Raw genomic sequence first — 13,510 nt, 5'->3', positions numbered from 1 at the left:
CTAAAAAGTTTGCTTGTTTGAAGAAGAAATACAACTCTGGTTATCTTGAAATTGTGCGACGAGCAAAGGGAGAGGAAGTTTTGTTTTGACAGCCAAACAAACGGATACTGCCAGAAACAGCTGAAAGGAACAGGCGTCAGAAAATGAAACAAAGATGCATTTGAAAATGTGATTGCAATATCATCACGTGCGATTGATATTTTGGCCTGCCATTTATTAGACCATTGCTAAGTTTTACTATGTAGGACAAATATGAATTTACAATGAATCCCGTTTAATGCAAACGGAACAATTAGAGACAATATCCATTCTCTATGTATAAACAATTGACATACAGTACTCATACACATTTGTTTCTACATATAAAATATCTTTTAATAAAATACTTCTATGCCAAAAACTATATTTTCGTTAAAACCCAAATACATTAGTAACTACGTTTTTATTATAAGAAAGCGGAAAATCAATTTTACTGTATTTATGTGTATGTTCTTTTTAATTCTGGCAGTCTTTTTAAAAAATCAATATGAATTTGCTAATGTTTGTTAATTATTCATGAATTGATCACTAAATATGCTTACATACATATGTACAATATTTCTACACTTACATGTACTTATGTATATTTAAGAATATCGTTGCTCCTACTATATTGTTCTTATCTTTGTATTGTGACTCAAGCCTAAGCTTATGTATGTATGTGGTGATTTCGGGTTCGTATAAATTCTGATAAAATAACCGCTTTTGTAAATACATACATATGTACATACATACTTATATTCATGTATGTATACACAAATGCCATATTTACGTTAAGGGATAAAGGCAGATTAAGTCGAATTCAAATCGAACTAATAAATATTTATTAATTAAACCATAAAAGACAATAGTGGCGGGCTACTGTAACTGTTTATACATATCTACATATACCGATAAGAAATTAATTTTATAGGATTTAGTATATTACAGAAGCTGAGTATTGAAAAGGACAACCAATAAATGGACAGGAAACGTCATCTGACACCTCTCTCCCTTTGATCCGACCTCGTGGAAACAGCAAGTTTCTTGGGCCCACCGTTGGATGATGTCGACGACAACTTGGCTAATCCTTATCATCCTAACGGAGACTATGTTCCCGCTACCACAACAGGACACGTCACTGTTATCAGAAAGAAGTCTACATGCTACTGCGATTATGATCAATTTATGCAATCTCATGAAAATGCGGAGAAGAATTTCAAAACGCCAGAACACAGAAGTATGGACACTGATAGGATGCATCTTGAAGTCCCCTGAATATCATACGTAAATTGATTCCTCCTCTATGATATCATTTCTTAAAAGACGCTGTTTACAGAGAAACTTCCTGAACTCTTTTCCTTTGAATGAGATGCTCGCAAAATTGTGTTTTGGATATATCAGCAATTCAGCACTTTTGATTCTCCGCATGATACTAATCAATCCTGTTAATGCCCTTAATTCAGTTTTCTAACCCAATCGTCGATAACGTCATTGGACGCCATTATATAGTGTATATCAGGAATATCAAGGAACTGTCAATTTAAACAAAGCCCTTGCCTTATTTGTGACCTCATAATCTGATATACATACATGTGTATTCTGTCAAACAAGATGAAAATGTCATGTTTATATCCAATGTTTTTATAGCATTCATCGCCATTCCTGGTATCAGATTTGTGAATTAAAGCCTCGGATTAATTCCGTAATGGGAAAAGTTTGCAACTGACAGCTGTGTTGATTGTGTTCATTTATATGGATATTGATAATGCGTGTTCTACCGGAGAAGTATCCGGTAGACCAAGACTCAACTTTTTGCATACTCAAAAATGGATTATATGTATGTAAGTATGTTAATCCAGACATTCTAAATTCGTTTTTGTCTGTATGGCTAAATTTATTGGAATACCAAAATCAAGGACAAGGAAAAATCTAGTAATTATGTAGCGAAATCTTTGGCGGTAATAAAATCAGCTGGTTTAAATATGTTTACATGAATGTTGCACGGATTCGTTGTGGCATACGTCTACGATACGTATGTAAGCCACTTCAGTCGTCATTGACGCAAAAGTACTCATTCTGACGCCGCCTTTAAAGTCTAAAAGGTATGTAAGCATTGTGGTACACATAGCATAAATACTCTTATGTATGAAAAAATTATGTACAATTAATAAATAAAAATTAAGAGAAAAAATAAAAATTGATTAAAAAAAGTAAAAATGTATAACAAAATGTCGATGGAGAAAAATTAATACAGTAAAAATAAAAAATTAATATAAAAAAGAATTTGTAAACAAAAGAATTTAAAAAAATTAAAAAATAAGAAAGAAAAATTGAGTTAAAAACAAAATTGATTTAAAAAAAATATTAAAAAAAGAAAAAAATGTATTTAAAATAAACAAAAATTTATTTAAAATAAAAAAAAATTATTTGAAATAAACAAAAATGTATTTAAAATAAACAAAAATTTCTTTAAAATAAAAAACAAAAATTGGTTAAAAAAAATAAAATTGGTTTCTGTTTTTAAGCTAAATTTCTAAGGATACTTTGTACACTCTAAGTAAAAGGGAAGTCCCGCAATTTCGTTCGTAGAACCTTAATTAAGTCAAATGGATTTGTCCGCTTCAAATTAAACGGATACGTTTGTGACAAGCTACTTATAAAAATTTATTTGAATCGTCTTAATGACAAATATATCTACAAAAGGCAAATGCATTCGCATCTCGTCGAAGAAGAAGAGCAAAATTTCTGCTACATTTTTAAATGTTTCCCAATGCCATTATTTGCACATACAGGGTTGCATTTTATATTCATAAACAACAACAGGTTTGACAAAATTATGTAAAAAAAAATTAACTGATTGGTATTAGCATGTATTTGTTTAGGCATTAAATAATTACCAATTTTATCAAACAATGATTTTGTATTTTAATTCATAAAATTATATTTTAAACCGACTCCGGAAATCTATTACTATCTTCAAAATAATCTTTATATAACTCTATAAACTTTACCATTGCATATATTTTTACTATTTATGTATTTTTTCTATTTTGAGTAAATAAATTATTTTGCTGAATTTTTTTAATATATTTTATTTTTAAACAATTAGTAAACTCTGTTAGCAAATTCTCGAACCTTGATTTGACTTGAGCTTATTGATCAGCCGGCAGCAGTATTGTTATAAATTGTCGAAATTTGTGCAATGTTTATTGTTGTGAATTGATAAATTAACAATTTTTTAAAATGGAGTTCGGAATCAGTATTATATTCCTTATTTTATTATATGCATCACCTAGCGCAGCGGTAAAAGAGTCTAGTGAATTTAACGAGGAGCTATACGTACGCCCTATTGCAAATGGGCTAGTCAATACATTTTTTCAATTTACCACTCGTTGGCATTATGGTGATAGAGAGAATTGTAGGAATAAATACAATTTATTAAGTGCATAAAATGTATATTATGTTTTCAATATTTTCAGTACATAACACACAGCTTATACCTCGACCCATTGCGGAAACATTACTACTGTACGATGTTAAGGAATTACATATCGGATTAACTCAGGGACTTTGGCGATATGAAACTTACGGCTATCCAGTAATGGACAATGCGCCAGGCGCAGAAGTGAGGGCATGGTTTGCAGGAGAAAATTTAACTTCTACTGATGTTGATGATCAGTGGGTAAAGCTAGCTAGTACATTCTCCGGAATTCTGTGTGCCTCCTTGAACTTTATTGACAAAACAAATAGTGTTGAACCGAAATATAGTTTTCGGCCACAGTTTGTCACTGGCAGCAAGGCGAATATTCCACAATTTGTGCGGTATGCGAGCTTGCCACGGGAAATCGTTTGCACAGAGAATCTAACACCATGGAAAAAGTTGTTGCCCTGTAATAGTAAACAAGGATTCGCTTCCTTACTCAACTCGGGCCACGTACACAATACTAATTATCACTCTCTGGGCATGAAAATGCGTACAATATGTGAGTCTTACAACAAAAATTGCATTTTGGAATTCACCGAAACAGCAAATATGGTATATGACCCAAAGTTATTGGGTACAAATGGAGATTTTTCACTCCGTCGTCTCTTTGGTCAGGGACTAAATGGCCATTGTGCATTAGCGAAAAGTAGTAAAATTTACGTTAATTTGGATGATCAACCATATGATTTAACACCAACACCCATGTATAATGTTACTTCAAAGCGTGGTGGCAGCACAACCACGTTAGGTGTATATGACATTCAACGATTAGATGAAGACAAATTCTTCAATATCGCTTGGATAAATAAGAAAACGAAAACAAATGTACAAATTACACCAACACCACCTTTATATGCGCATCGTTACATATTGGGACATGGTCAGGAGAGAGGTCAAATTCTTACACAAATTACAAATAAACATTATGCTGCTTTACCTATTGTGTTACAAGAAAATATACCATGGTTCGTGCCATCCTATATGCATACACTGAAGTTAATTGTACAGCCGGAGAACGGTGCAGAATACACGATAAAACCACGGGTCATGCACTACATACCAGGCGTACAAAGATTACGTCCCTATCATTTAGAATTACTCTTCGAAATACCCGCTTTGAGTACAGTACAAATTTCATTCGATTTTGATTATATTTTCTTGAAATGGCTTGAATATCCACCCGATGCAAACCATGGCCATTACTTGGGATCTGCTATAATCACTACACAATTACCAATGGGACGCAATTACACAGCGATACCAGTTGATAAACACCTTTTCGCGGATTCATTCAATGCATCACGCTCTTCATATTTTCTAGAAATCCGTACAGAATCGCTTATTTTATCGTTGCCAACTCCTGACTTTAGCATGCCGTACAATGTTATTTGTCTCGCTTGTACAGTCGTAGCTTTGGCCTTTGGACCCATACACAGTGTAGCTACCAAACGGATAGTTGTGGAGCAAAAAGACGCGCAACCGCAATCACTAAAAGGTAAAGTGATGCAGAAATTGTTTCGTCGAAAACAAAATAAAACCGATACCAACACAAACAAAGCAGAAGCTCACACTGAGACGGTATTTGGACATTCCCTTGCTGACGTCAAGCAATAAGAATTTTAGCAAATTTAAAAATAATTTGATTTATAAATTTTTTTGTAATAAAATGATAACTTATAAATATTAACAGTAGGTCTTTTTGTTAATTTAGCAATTTTTTCATAAATCATTTCAATATTTACCTTTCCTCGCGACAAAAAATGAAAATACTTTCTGTATTCTATTTTGTATAAATGTGACGAATACACATAGACATATTTATTAGGATAGTAGCGATATCATATGTGAATAAAAAATTATTTCGCCTGCCGGCTTCTCAATCAAACGTAAACTACTGTATTATATTATTGATTAAGTCTAATGTTACATATTTGAATTCATCGCAATAATTTTATGTTGCAATTTGCATTCCGTTCAATATATTTTCCGTAATCAATATTATTTAAAAGGGGAATGCGTACATTGTATTGTTTGGGACAACATAGTATTAAATATTACATACATATGTATATTGTTTATTTTGACCTACGCTTTTTGTAACATCTTTATACTTATTTTTTATTTTAACAATTTTAAGTAAATTTTGTATAGTTTCCGTAAATTTTTTTCAATAACGGTATTAAATAAAAGCTAGCGGATTTTTAAATTTTCTTTTAAATCATACAAATCAATTACATCTCCGTCGGCTTACGCAGTTATGAAGTTCGATTATTTATGCAGTCGTCCGCTAACCGAATGTATGGTATACTGTTATGCCAGTGTTTTGATTAACACTTCAGAAGTATGTGGCGTCATTATCATTTTCATTTTCCCGAACTTTAAGAAATGTAAGAAAACTTTTAGCCCATTTAAAATATCCTTTCGTTCCCAGTACCTTTCTACATATTTCCTAAGGCAAGAAACAAATGGATTCAGCTCATTTAATGGAGTTTAGTGTGTCGGAAATAATTTTACGCTTTTGTTAATATTGTTTGGACTTCTAACGATTTCAGATGTCGAAAAATAAGCATAATGCGCGTGTTAATGTTTACAAAGATTCCATTAAGTTTAGCCGATTGTTTTTTTTTTTCTCCCCTTTATTACGGAGCGGAATTAATACCAATAATTTGTCTTATTTATCTAGGGTTATACATACATATGATATATATAGTATAACACATGTACATATACATATATGTATATATTTCAATTTTGAAGAAAGTATTAACCAGTTGCCGCGTGTCTGGCTCAACCTTTTTGTGGTGCAAACACTTATTGTGGAGGTTGATTACCGTAGTATGAATATGCATTTGTTGGCGGTCCTTGAGGGGCGCCTGGTGGCGGCATTTGACCACCAGTGGGTCTATAACCTTGATATCCTTGTGAAGGTGGATATTGTCCTTGTGGCATGCCACCATAGCCGCCCTGCGGTTGATGGTAGCCATGTCCTGGATAACCACCACTGGGTGGTGGCGGACCGTAGGCCTGCGGTGGTGGCGCACCGTACGGTTGACCTGCTGGTGGCGGTTGGTACTGCTGATTGGGCATCTGGGGCGTACCATTTGGTGGTGCCGTTGTGTTTGGTGGCACCTGAGGCGGTCCATTCGGTCCCGGCGGCTGTTGTTGCTGCTGCTGTTGTGATGGAGCTCCATAAGGTGAGGGACCACCAGCGGGCGCTCCTGCTGACGAATATACAGTCTGTTGTTGTGGAGTAGATCCATGTGGCTGTGGCGGCCCACTGGAAACTGGCGGCTGTTGGTTTCCATATTGCTGTTGTTGTTGTTGTTGCTGCTGCTGCTGTTGTTGCTGCTGAGGAGATTGTGTCTGCTGGTTCGGTGGACCGCTATTAACACCAAGATTGCCAGAAGAAGTAGATGGAGAAGTGGATTGCACACTAGCTGGTGGAGCATTTGGTCCGTTTGGGTTAGCCGAGTTTGGTGTTTGTTGGTTGGATGGTGGTGGCGGTGTTTGGCCTGGACTTGGCGAGGAACTATAGCCACCGCTAGTGCCCTGTGATGTTTGTTGCTGTTGCGGTGACTGACCCGGATAGCCACCAGGCGCTCCACCTTGCTGGTATGGTGATTGTGGAGGGTAGGGTGATTGTGTTGGATTTTGAGGAGGTGGACCATAACCGCTGGGCAATGCATTCGACGCTTGACCATAACCACTTGGTGGTGGACCACCGTAACCACCGTATGTCATCGGTGGAGGCGCGTTGTTACCACCTTGCGGAGGTCCATATTGATTTGGCGGTGGTGGTGGTCCTTGTCCAGTTGTAGGCGGACCATACATTTGTGAAGGAGGCGGTTGCTGGCCCGGTGCAACTTGCTGATTCGGCGGAGGTGGGGCATAAGCGCCCGGAGGTCCTTGCTGACCACTGGCATTAGCATACCCATGCTGACCTGGTGGGCCGCCACCAGCTGATGATGTCGGTGGCATACCTGCATGATGGTAGCCTCCCTGTGTATTTGGAGGAGGTGGTCCGTAGCCTTGAGTGGGTGGACCATATGGATAACCGGTTTGGGGTTGGTAAGATGGTTGGCTTTGTGGTGGATAGCCAGGGTAATGACTGTGTTGTTGTTGATAATTGCCACGATATTGGGGTTGAGGAGGCGGACCTTGTTGGGAATTTGGGGCTTGTTGTTGTGGCCCTTGACCCGGCTGCTGTCCTGACTGAACACTTGGGCGCTGTTGATCTAATTAGATAAATGAATTAGTAGTTTTAAAAGAATTTTTGCGTTTATCAGAGACTTTACACTTACTCGATCCTGCATTTGACACTGTTGGTGGTTGTTGATTGGCTGATTGAGGCGAAGTACCAACACGATAAGCACCGCCTTGTTGTTGGGGTTGTTGTTGGCCAGCTTGTTGGGAATGAATAGCTTGTTGGGGAGGACCTTGTTGAGATTGAGAGTTTGGCGTCATTCCTGGATGCGACTGTGGAGGTTGGCCTCCATACGACATTTGAGCTCCCGATGGAGGTTGCACATTTCCATCCGAATGAGACATTGGTGGCATACCGGCTATTTGTGGTTGGTTTGCCCCAGTCGGGGGTCCACCTTGTTGTGGAGGCTGTGGAGCCCCCATCATACCATGTGGACCTTGTTGTTGGGCTGCCTGTTGTTGAAGAACATGTGGATGCTAAACAAATTGATAAACATGGGAATACATATACGTGGATATTTAAAAAGCTGAACACAACCCTTATTGCTTATTGACTACTAAGACTCACCGGCAATATCTGAGCAATGTTCATTGTTGGATCAGCTAGTTGTGCTAAATAAACGAGATTTCTGTGTAGTGCCATATGATATGTCATGCACTCCTGGGCTTTGCCCATCGTTTGAAAGTCTTGAATTGTTTGAATAAGACCACAATTATCGTCAAGTATTTTTTGTATTTGTGCTGGACTGGGTGATGGTGGCATACCACCGCGTTGGGATGATGGCGGAGGAGGAACACCGCCCATCATAGCACCACTTCCAACTGAAGATGGAGGACCGACGGGTCCGCCACCACTGCCAACCATGGAAGGACCTCGTTGGATTGGACCGCCGGAGCCCATTGGCACTCCTGTTGGACCACCCATCCCCACTCCACCCACGCCGCCGCCAACACCCGGTGGTTGCTGCTGCTGTTGTTGTTGTTGCTGCATCGACGTCGGCGTTGGTGGCTGAGGCGGTTGCAGTACAGCACCTGGGGGCGCAGACTGCTGCGGTTGTTGCGGCGAATAAACTGCAGACATTTTACTGGCTGCAGCCTTCTTCTTCCGCTTTGGAGTTTTCTCCTGTTTTTCCACAATTTTAGCGGTTATTATTTAACGGGGGAAGAAAAAATAAATGGGTTGCCTTTCAAAGTGGCCTTAAAACTTATACAATTTTTTTTCTCTCTCTAAATGTCGGGGTTTGTATTTTATCACTTAACACTCTTTATATAAGTTCATATATGTCTAAGGATAAATATACTATGTAGCGGACAAAATATAAAAGAAAATTTACATAACTTTGGCAAAACTTAATTTACAATTAAAAAACTAAATTCCACATTTTTCGCGAACAAATGACGCTGGGGATAACTACAAATTCGGTTGACGTTGACTGCGCTGTTAATTCGCCGACATGCCTAGAGATGCATTTTTTTGGCCTATTTAGAAAATCTTGTCCACTTAACTTTTTTATTAGAAAATTATAATATTTAAGCTTTAAATAAATTTTGATAATTATATTTGTGTTGCACTTTATAGTTTGTGTGTGATTATATTTGATATGTTAATTTAAGAATCGAAAAAATACAAATTGAAATCGTATTAAAATATATTTAGATCTCCCAAACATACGCCAAAAAGCAACATTTCAAGAAGCGAGGCCAACTTCACAATTTTCTATTTTCGCCGAAAAATTTTGCAAATTATAGTTGCTAGATGTAAATTATTGTAGATTTTCTTTTCTGCTGTTATTTATGATATGTTGATTAATTTGAAGCGGATTTCTTGATTTCTTTCAAGTTTTTTTTTTTTGTTTTTTTTTTTTTATAAAACGATGTTCACAGGAAGGACACTTAAAGTCCCATGTCCCAATGTTCGTAATGTATGGGAAAGTAATTTTACATTGAATTGATATGGCAACAATTGCGAATGAAAAATTCGCAGATATTTATTCAACAGTGTTTGTGAAGATAGTCAGAGTTGAAGCGGTAGATGAGAAATTGAATTGGGTTTGATTAAAATTTATGTGCAAAAGACTAATTTTTCTAAATGATAGCATACACTTAACAAAATCTAAGTAAAAAGGCGGAAAATTGGTGTTATAATTGGATATATAGGTAAAAACACTGGGATAAAATCGAAAAAAACGGAGTGGATAACAAAGTATAATAGAAAAATAGAAACTACCACAAGACGGAGAGAAAATAGATAATATGTAAGAGCGAAAATATGAACCGAATTGTTGTTAATTGTGAGCAAATAGACGGAAAATGTGCGAATAACTTAGAGTTGCCAAATATTTAAAGACCTTTAGAACTTAAGTTTACTAGAAAATGTATAAAATAAACTGTTTCGACAAAACTTTTTAGAAATTCTGATTAGGTAAAATGTTTTGGGCTTCGTAATAGTCCAATAGGATAAACATACATCAAATGAAAACCAACCATAAATATGGCTGGTATTCTTCCGTTGTACATGAACAGTAATTTTTTTGGCCAAAGGCCAAGGGCGCATTTCCTTTCAATACTTTTTTCTTTTACTGTCATTTACATAATTATGACGTTCGTTAAAGATACCGAGAATTAGCTAAATTTATTTACTTCTGTTCGATATAAAATATAATAGCAGTTTTCATAATCATATATTTATGAAAGTAAATTTTTTATTTCAACACTGGGTTTGAAAATTAATCTGTGTTTGTACCATAGTAGTTGGTTGTTTATGGTTCGGAACGATTTCGCGTTTATATACCTACATTTATGGAAATGTGCAAAAGAGAATTGGAAAAAACAAAGCGAAAATTCTTTCAAATCATACAAACATCGCTGATGTGTAAATAAAATTATATTTTGTGATTTATTTTGAAGCATTAAGCCACTTATTTCACGAATCGGAAGTGGAAATTGTTTTGTTTTCACAAGACCTAAACTACTGGATGATAATAATTACTATCTGTGTTTTCGTTTATTGATTTTGTTGTTGCCTGTCTCGTTGGATCGTTGCCGCGCTTTTCCCCAATCCTATATTGGACTATCAGTATATATGTATATACATATATAAATTATTCATAAAAACAATTTCAAATAAATTTAATAAAAATAATGTTGAAATACTTAACTTCTGCTCTGACCTTTGCAGCTGCTTCTTAACTTCCTGAGATTGTGTAAAAATTGGTAAGACGCTATCGACGTCGCTTACCAATGTTTTCTTTCGTACAAATGAACTTCAGCGCTTTATCAGTACTACTGTCAAGAGTGTGGACATGCATCTGTTTTATGTTCAACAGACAAGTTCGCTCGGTAAGTGCTAAGAACCTTCTTATTTATAGGTGATATGAAAAAAAAAAACAGTTTTATTTTGTCCGAAGTGGAACTATGTTAATTATTTTATAATAGTTAAATTTCCTTTATGGTTGAAGTTGTATTTCTTTATTGCAAAATTCAAGTTTTCATTGTTTTAATTATTTCAGATTGTTCAATATCAACCAGTCAAATATGAACTCTTCCCATTATCACCGGTGTCCAGACATCGCCTTAGTATAGTGCAACGGAAAACACTTGTTTTGGATCTGGATGAAACGCTCATACATTCACACCACAGCGCGATGTCACGAAATACCGTGAAGCCTGGTACACCTCATGACTTCACGGTAAAAGTAATTATTGACCATCATCCAGTTCGCTTTTTCGTTCATAAACGGCCTCATGTAGACTATTTTTTGGATGTGGTAAGAAGGAATAGAATTAAAACTTGAACATTGCTTACATTTGATAAATTTGATTACGCTTTTAGGTTTCACAATGGTATGACCTAGTTATATTTACAGCCAGTATGGAGATTTATGGCGCTGCAGTTGCTGATAAACTGGACAACGGACGTAATATTTTGCGTCGTCGTTATTATCGTCAGCATTGCACACCTGATTTCAGCTCTTACACCAAAGATTTATCTGCTATCTGCAGTGATTTGAATAGAGTAATTGAACAAAATTTATTATGATGTGCCGTAAATTTATTAATTAAATATCAAATATACCCAAAATAGATATTCATAATTGACAATTCACCTGGCGCATATCGTTGCTTTCCTAATAACGCGATACCTATAAGGAGTTGGTTCTCCGACCCAATGGACGTTGCGCTGCTATCACTTCTTCCAATGCTGGACGCCTTGCGGTTTACAAAAGACGTGCGTTCAGTTTTGTCAAGAAATTTACATTTGCATCGTTTATGGTAGCAGGTGTGTGCATAACATGAATTTTATTTCACTATTTGATAATCATAACCATAAACCTATAGCATTTATTTAAGTATAAATTATAATAATAATTAATGTGTTTTTCCAGTTTTACAGATTAAAAATTTGGTGCTGTGACGCTTAAACGAGTTTTTAGTTTGTTTTATACATTAAGCATTATTAATGAAAAGAATCCAATTCAATACACCAACACTAGTTTTGACACACATACACAAACATACATAAAGACCTAAAACATATTCTCAATCTTTTCCTCTCCTTGATATCTTCCACCCCAGCCTGACTTACCATATTCGCATTTTAAGCGAAATTAGGAAAACTGTTTACCATTTGATAAATTCGCTGGATATATATTTAATAAATAAAATACTTATATAATTTGCTAGAGGATTATTTAATTTTATGTGTATTGTAATAGATATGTGTTTTGACTAAAAAAAATTATTTATTGGAAACAAAAACATAAATGAAATAGTTTAAGTACTAACCAAGTGTTATTTCATAAATGATATATGGAAAAACTTATTGAAATGAATTGTTTGCTTTGTGTATTATAGATGAGCATTGAAAATTATAATGTATAATTTGTAGCATTTAAAGACAGCGCAACCGAACCTATTTTAATTACTGAATATGTTATTCAATTAAGAAAAATTAAATATCAAAAGGATGTAACAACAATACCGACGGCCATGTATGTACAAGTACAAAAAGTGCTTACATATAATACACACACACACACACACACACTTAAACATGAGAAAAGGTTTGAACGATTTCTCTTCAAAGATTGTTTCTTCCTCTTGATATTTTGTTTTCATTTAACAAAATAAAATTAACATCAACAATGTCTGACAATTAAAAAAAATCTATTAATAAGAACAAACTGACTCAGTTATCATTTAGAATTAACTCTGTGTCCACAAAAAAGTAAAGAGTAGCTTGTAAGTTTGTAGTAAGTTTGAAGTATATATAGAACAGAATAATGAAGCGATCATCTATCAAGGATAGTCTATCAGCTATGGAACGTTTTATTTATTTAAGCAAAAGCGTATTTGTTCATATTTTGAATTGTATGTAAATTTAAAGTATTTTTACCATTTTTTCTTTTGTGAAATGGCGAAAATCTGGATATTGTTGATTAATAATTGCTGCTCACCTTTTGTGCGAAAAAGTTAACTTGCCACGGTAAAAAATACATAAATTTGTACGAACAAAACTTCGGCTCCTTGATCGATTTTTCATATTTATGTTAATTTAAACCTCTTAAACATAGGTTGAGGCTAATACATATGAATGTATATGATTATTGTAGTTATTCAACCATAAAACCTATGTATTCTTATCAAGAGAAGAAAAGTATAATTTTGTATTATTATTTTTTTATAATCTGGTTAAATTTATAATAAATAATTGGAGTGAGGATGTGCTAACTCGTAAAAGGCATTGGTTATATTTTTTCATTTGGTTGAAAATCAATTGTCTCCACGTAGACAATTTACCGA

At 35.2% G+C, this 13,510-nt stretch overlaps 3 protein-coding genes across 6 annotated transcripts; 2 read left to right on the top strand and 1 right to left on the bottom strand.

Annotated features, from left to right (window-relative positions):
* Positions 1-3,177: 3,177 nt before the first annotated feature.
* On the top strand, positions 3,178-5,396 carry LOC120773920 (GPI transamidase component PIG-T). Its single transcript, XM_040103115.1, has 2 exons — positions 3,178-3,439; positions 3,501-5,396. Exons 1-2 carry the CDS (start codon positions 3,265-3,267, stop codon positions 5,117-5,119), a joined length of 1,794 nt encoding a protein of 597 aa, XP_039959049.1. The 5' UTR covers positions 3,178-3,264; the 3' UTR covers positions 5,120-5,396.
* Positions 5,284-9,133, bottom strand: LOC120773919 (trithorax group protein osa). Its single transcript, XM_040103114.1, has 3 exons — positions 8,277-9,133; positions 7,807-8,185; positions 5,284-7,740 (listed from the first exon to the last, which is right to left on the bottom strand). The coding sequence occupies exons 1-3, from the start codon at positions 8,787-8,789 to the stop codon at positions 6,317-6,319; spliced, it is 2,316 nt and encodes a 771-aa protein (XP_039959048.1). The 5' UTR covers positions 8,790-9,133; the 3' UTR covers positions 5,284-6,316.
* Positions 9,134-9,700: 567 nt separating this feature from the next.
* LOC120775065 (CTD nuclear envelope phosphatase 1 homolog) lies at positions 9,701-13,451 on the top strand. 4 transcript variants are annotated; one of them, XM_040105044.1, is made up of 6 exons: positions 9,701-9,865; positions 10,887-11,047; positions 11,218-11,475; positions 11,541-11,723; positions 11,793-11,987; positions 12,094-13,451. In XM_040105044.1, the coding sequence occupies exons 2-5, from the start codon at positions 10,949-10,951 to the stop codon at positions 11,982-11,984; spliced, it is 732 nt and encodes a 243-aa protein (XP_039960978.1). In that variant the 5' UTR covers positions 9,701-9,865; positions 10,887-10,948; the 3' UTR covers positions 11,985-11,987; positions 12,094-13,451. The 4 variants fall into 4 exon arrangements, with proteins under 4 accessions (XP_039960978.1, XP_039960977.1, XP_039960979.1 ...); XM_040105043.1 differs by having other exon boundaries at positions 9,701-9,963; XM_040105045.1 differs by lacking the exon at positions 9,701-9,865 and adding an exon at positions 10,430-10,580.
* Positions 13,452-13,510: the final 59 nt, after the last annotated feature.

Source organism: Bactrocera tryoni, chromosome 4 (assembly GCF_016617805.1).
Source record: "Bactrocera tryoni isolate S06 chromosome 4, CSIRO_BtryS06_freeze2, whole genome shotgun sequence".
Lineage (NCBI taxonomy): Eukaryota > Metazoa > Arthropoda > Insecta > Diptera > Tephritidae > Bactrocera > Bactrocera tryoni.
This window is presented reverse-complemented; position numbering and strand designations above follow the sequence as displayed.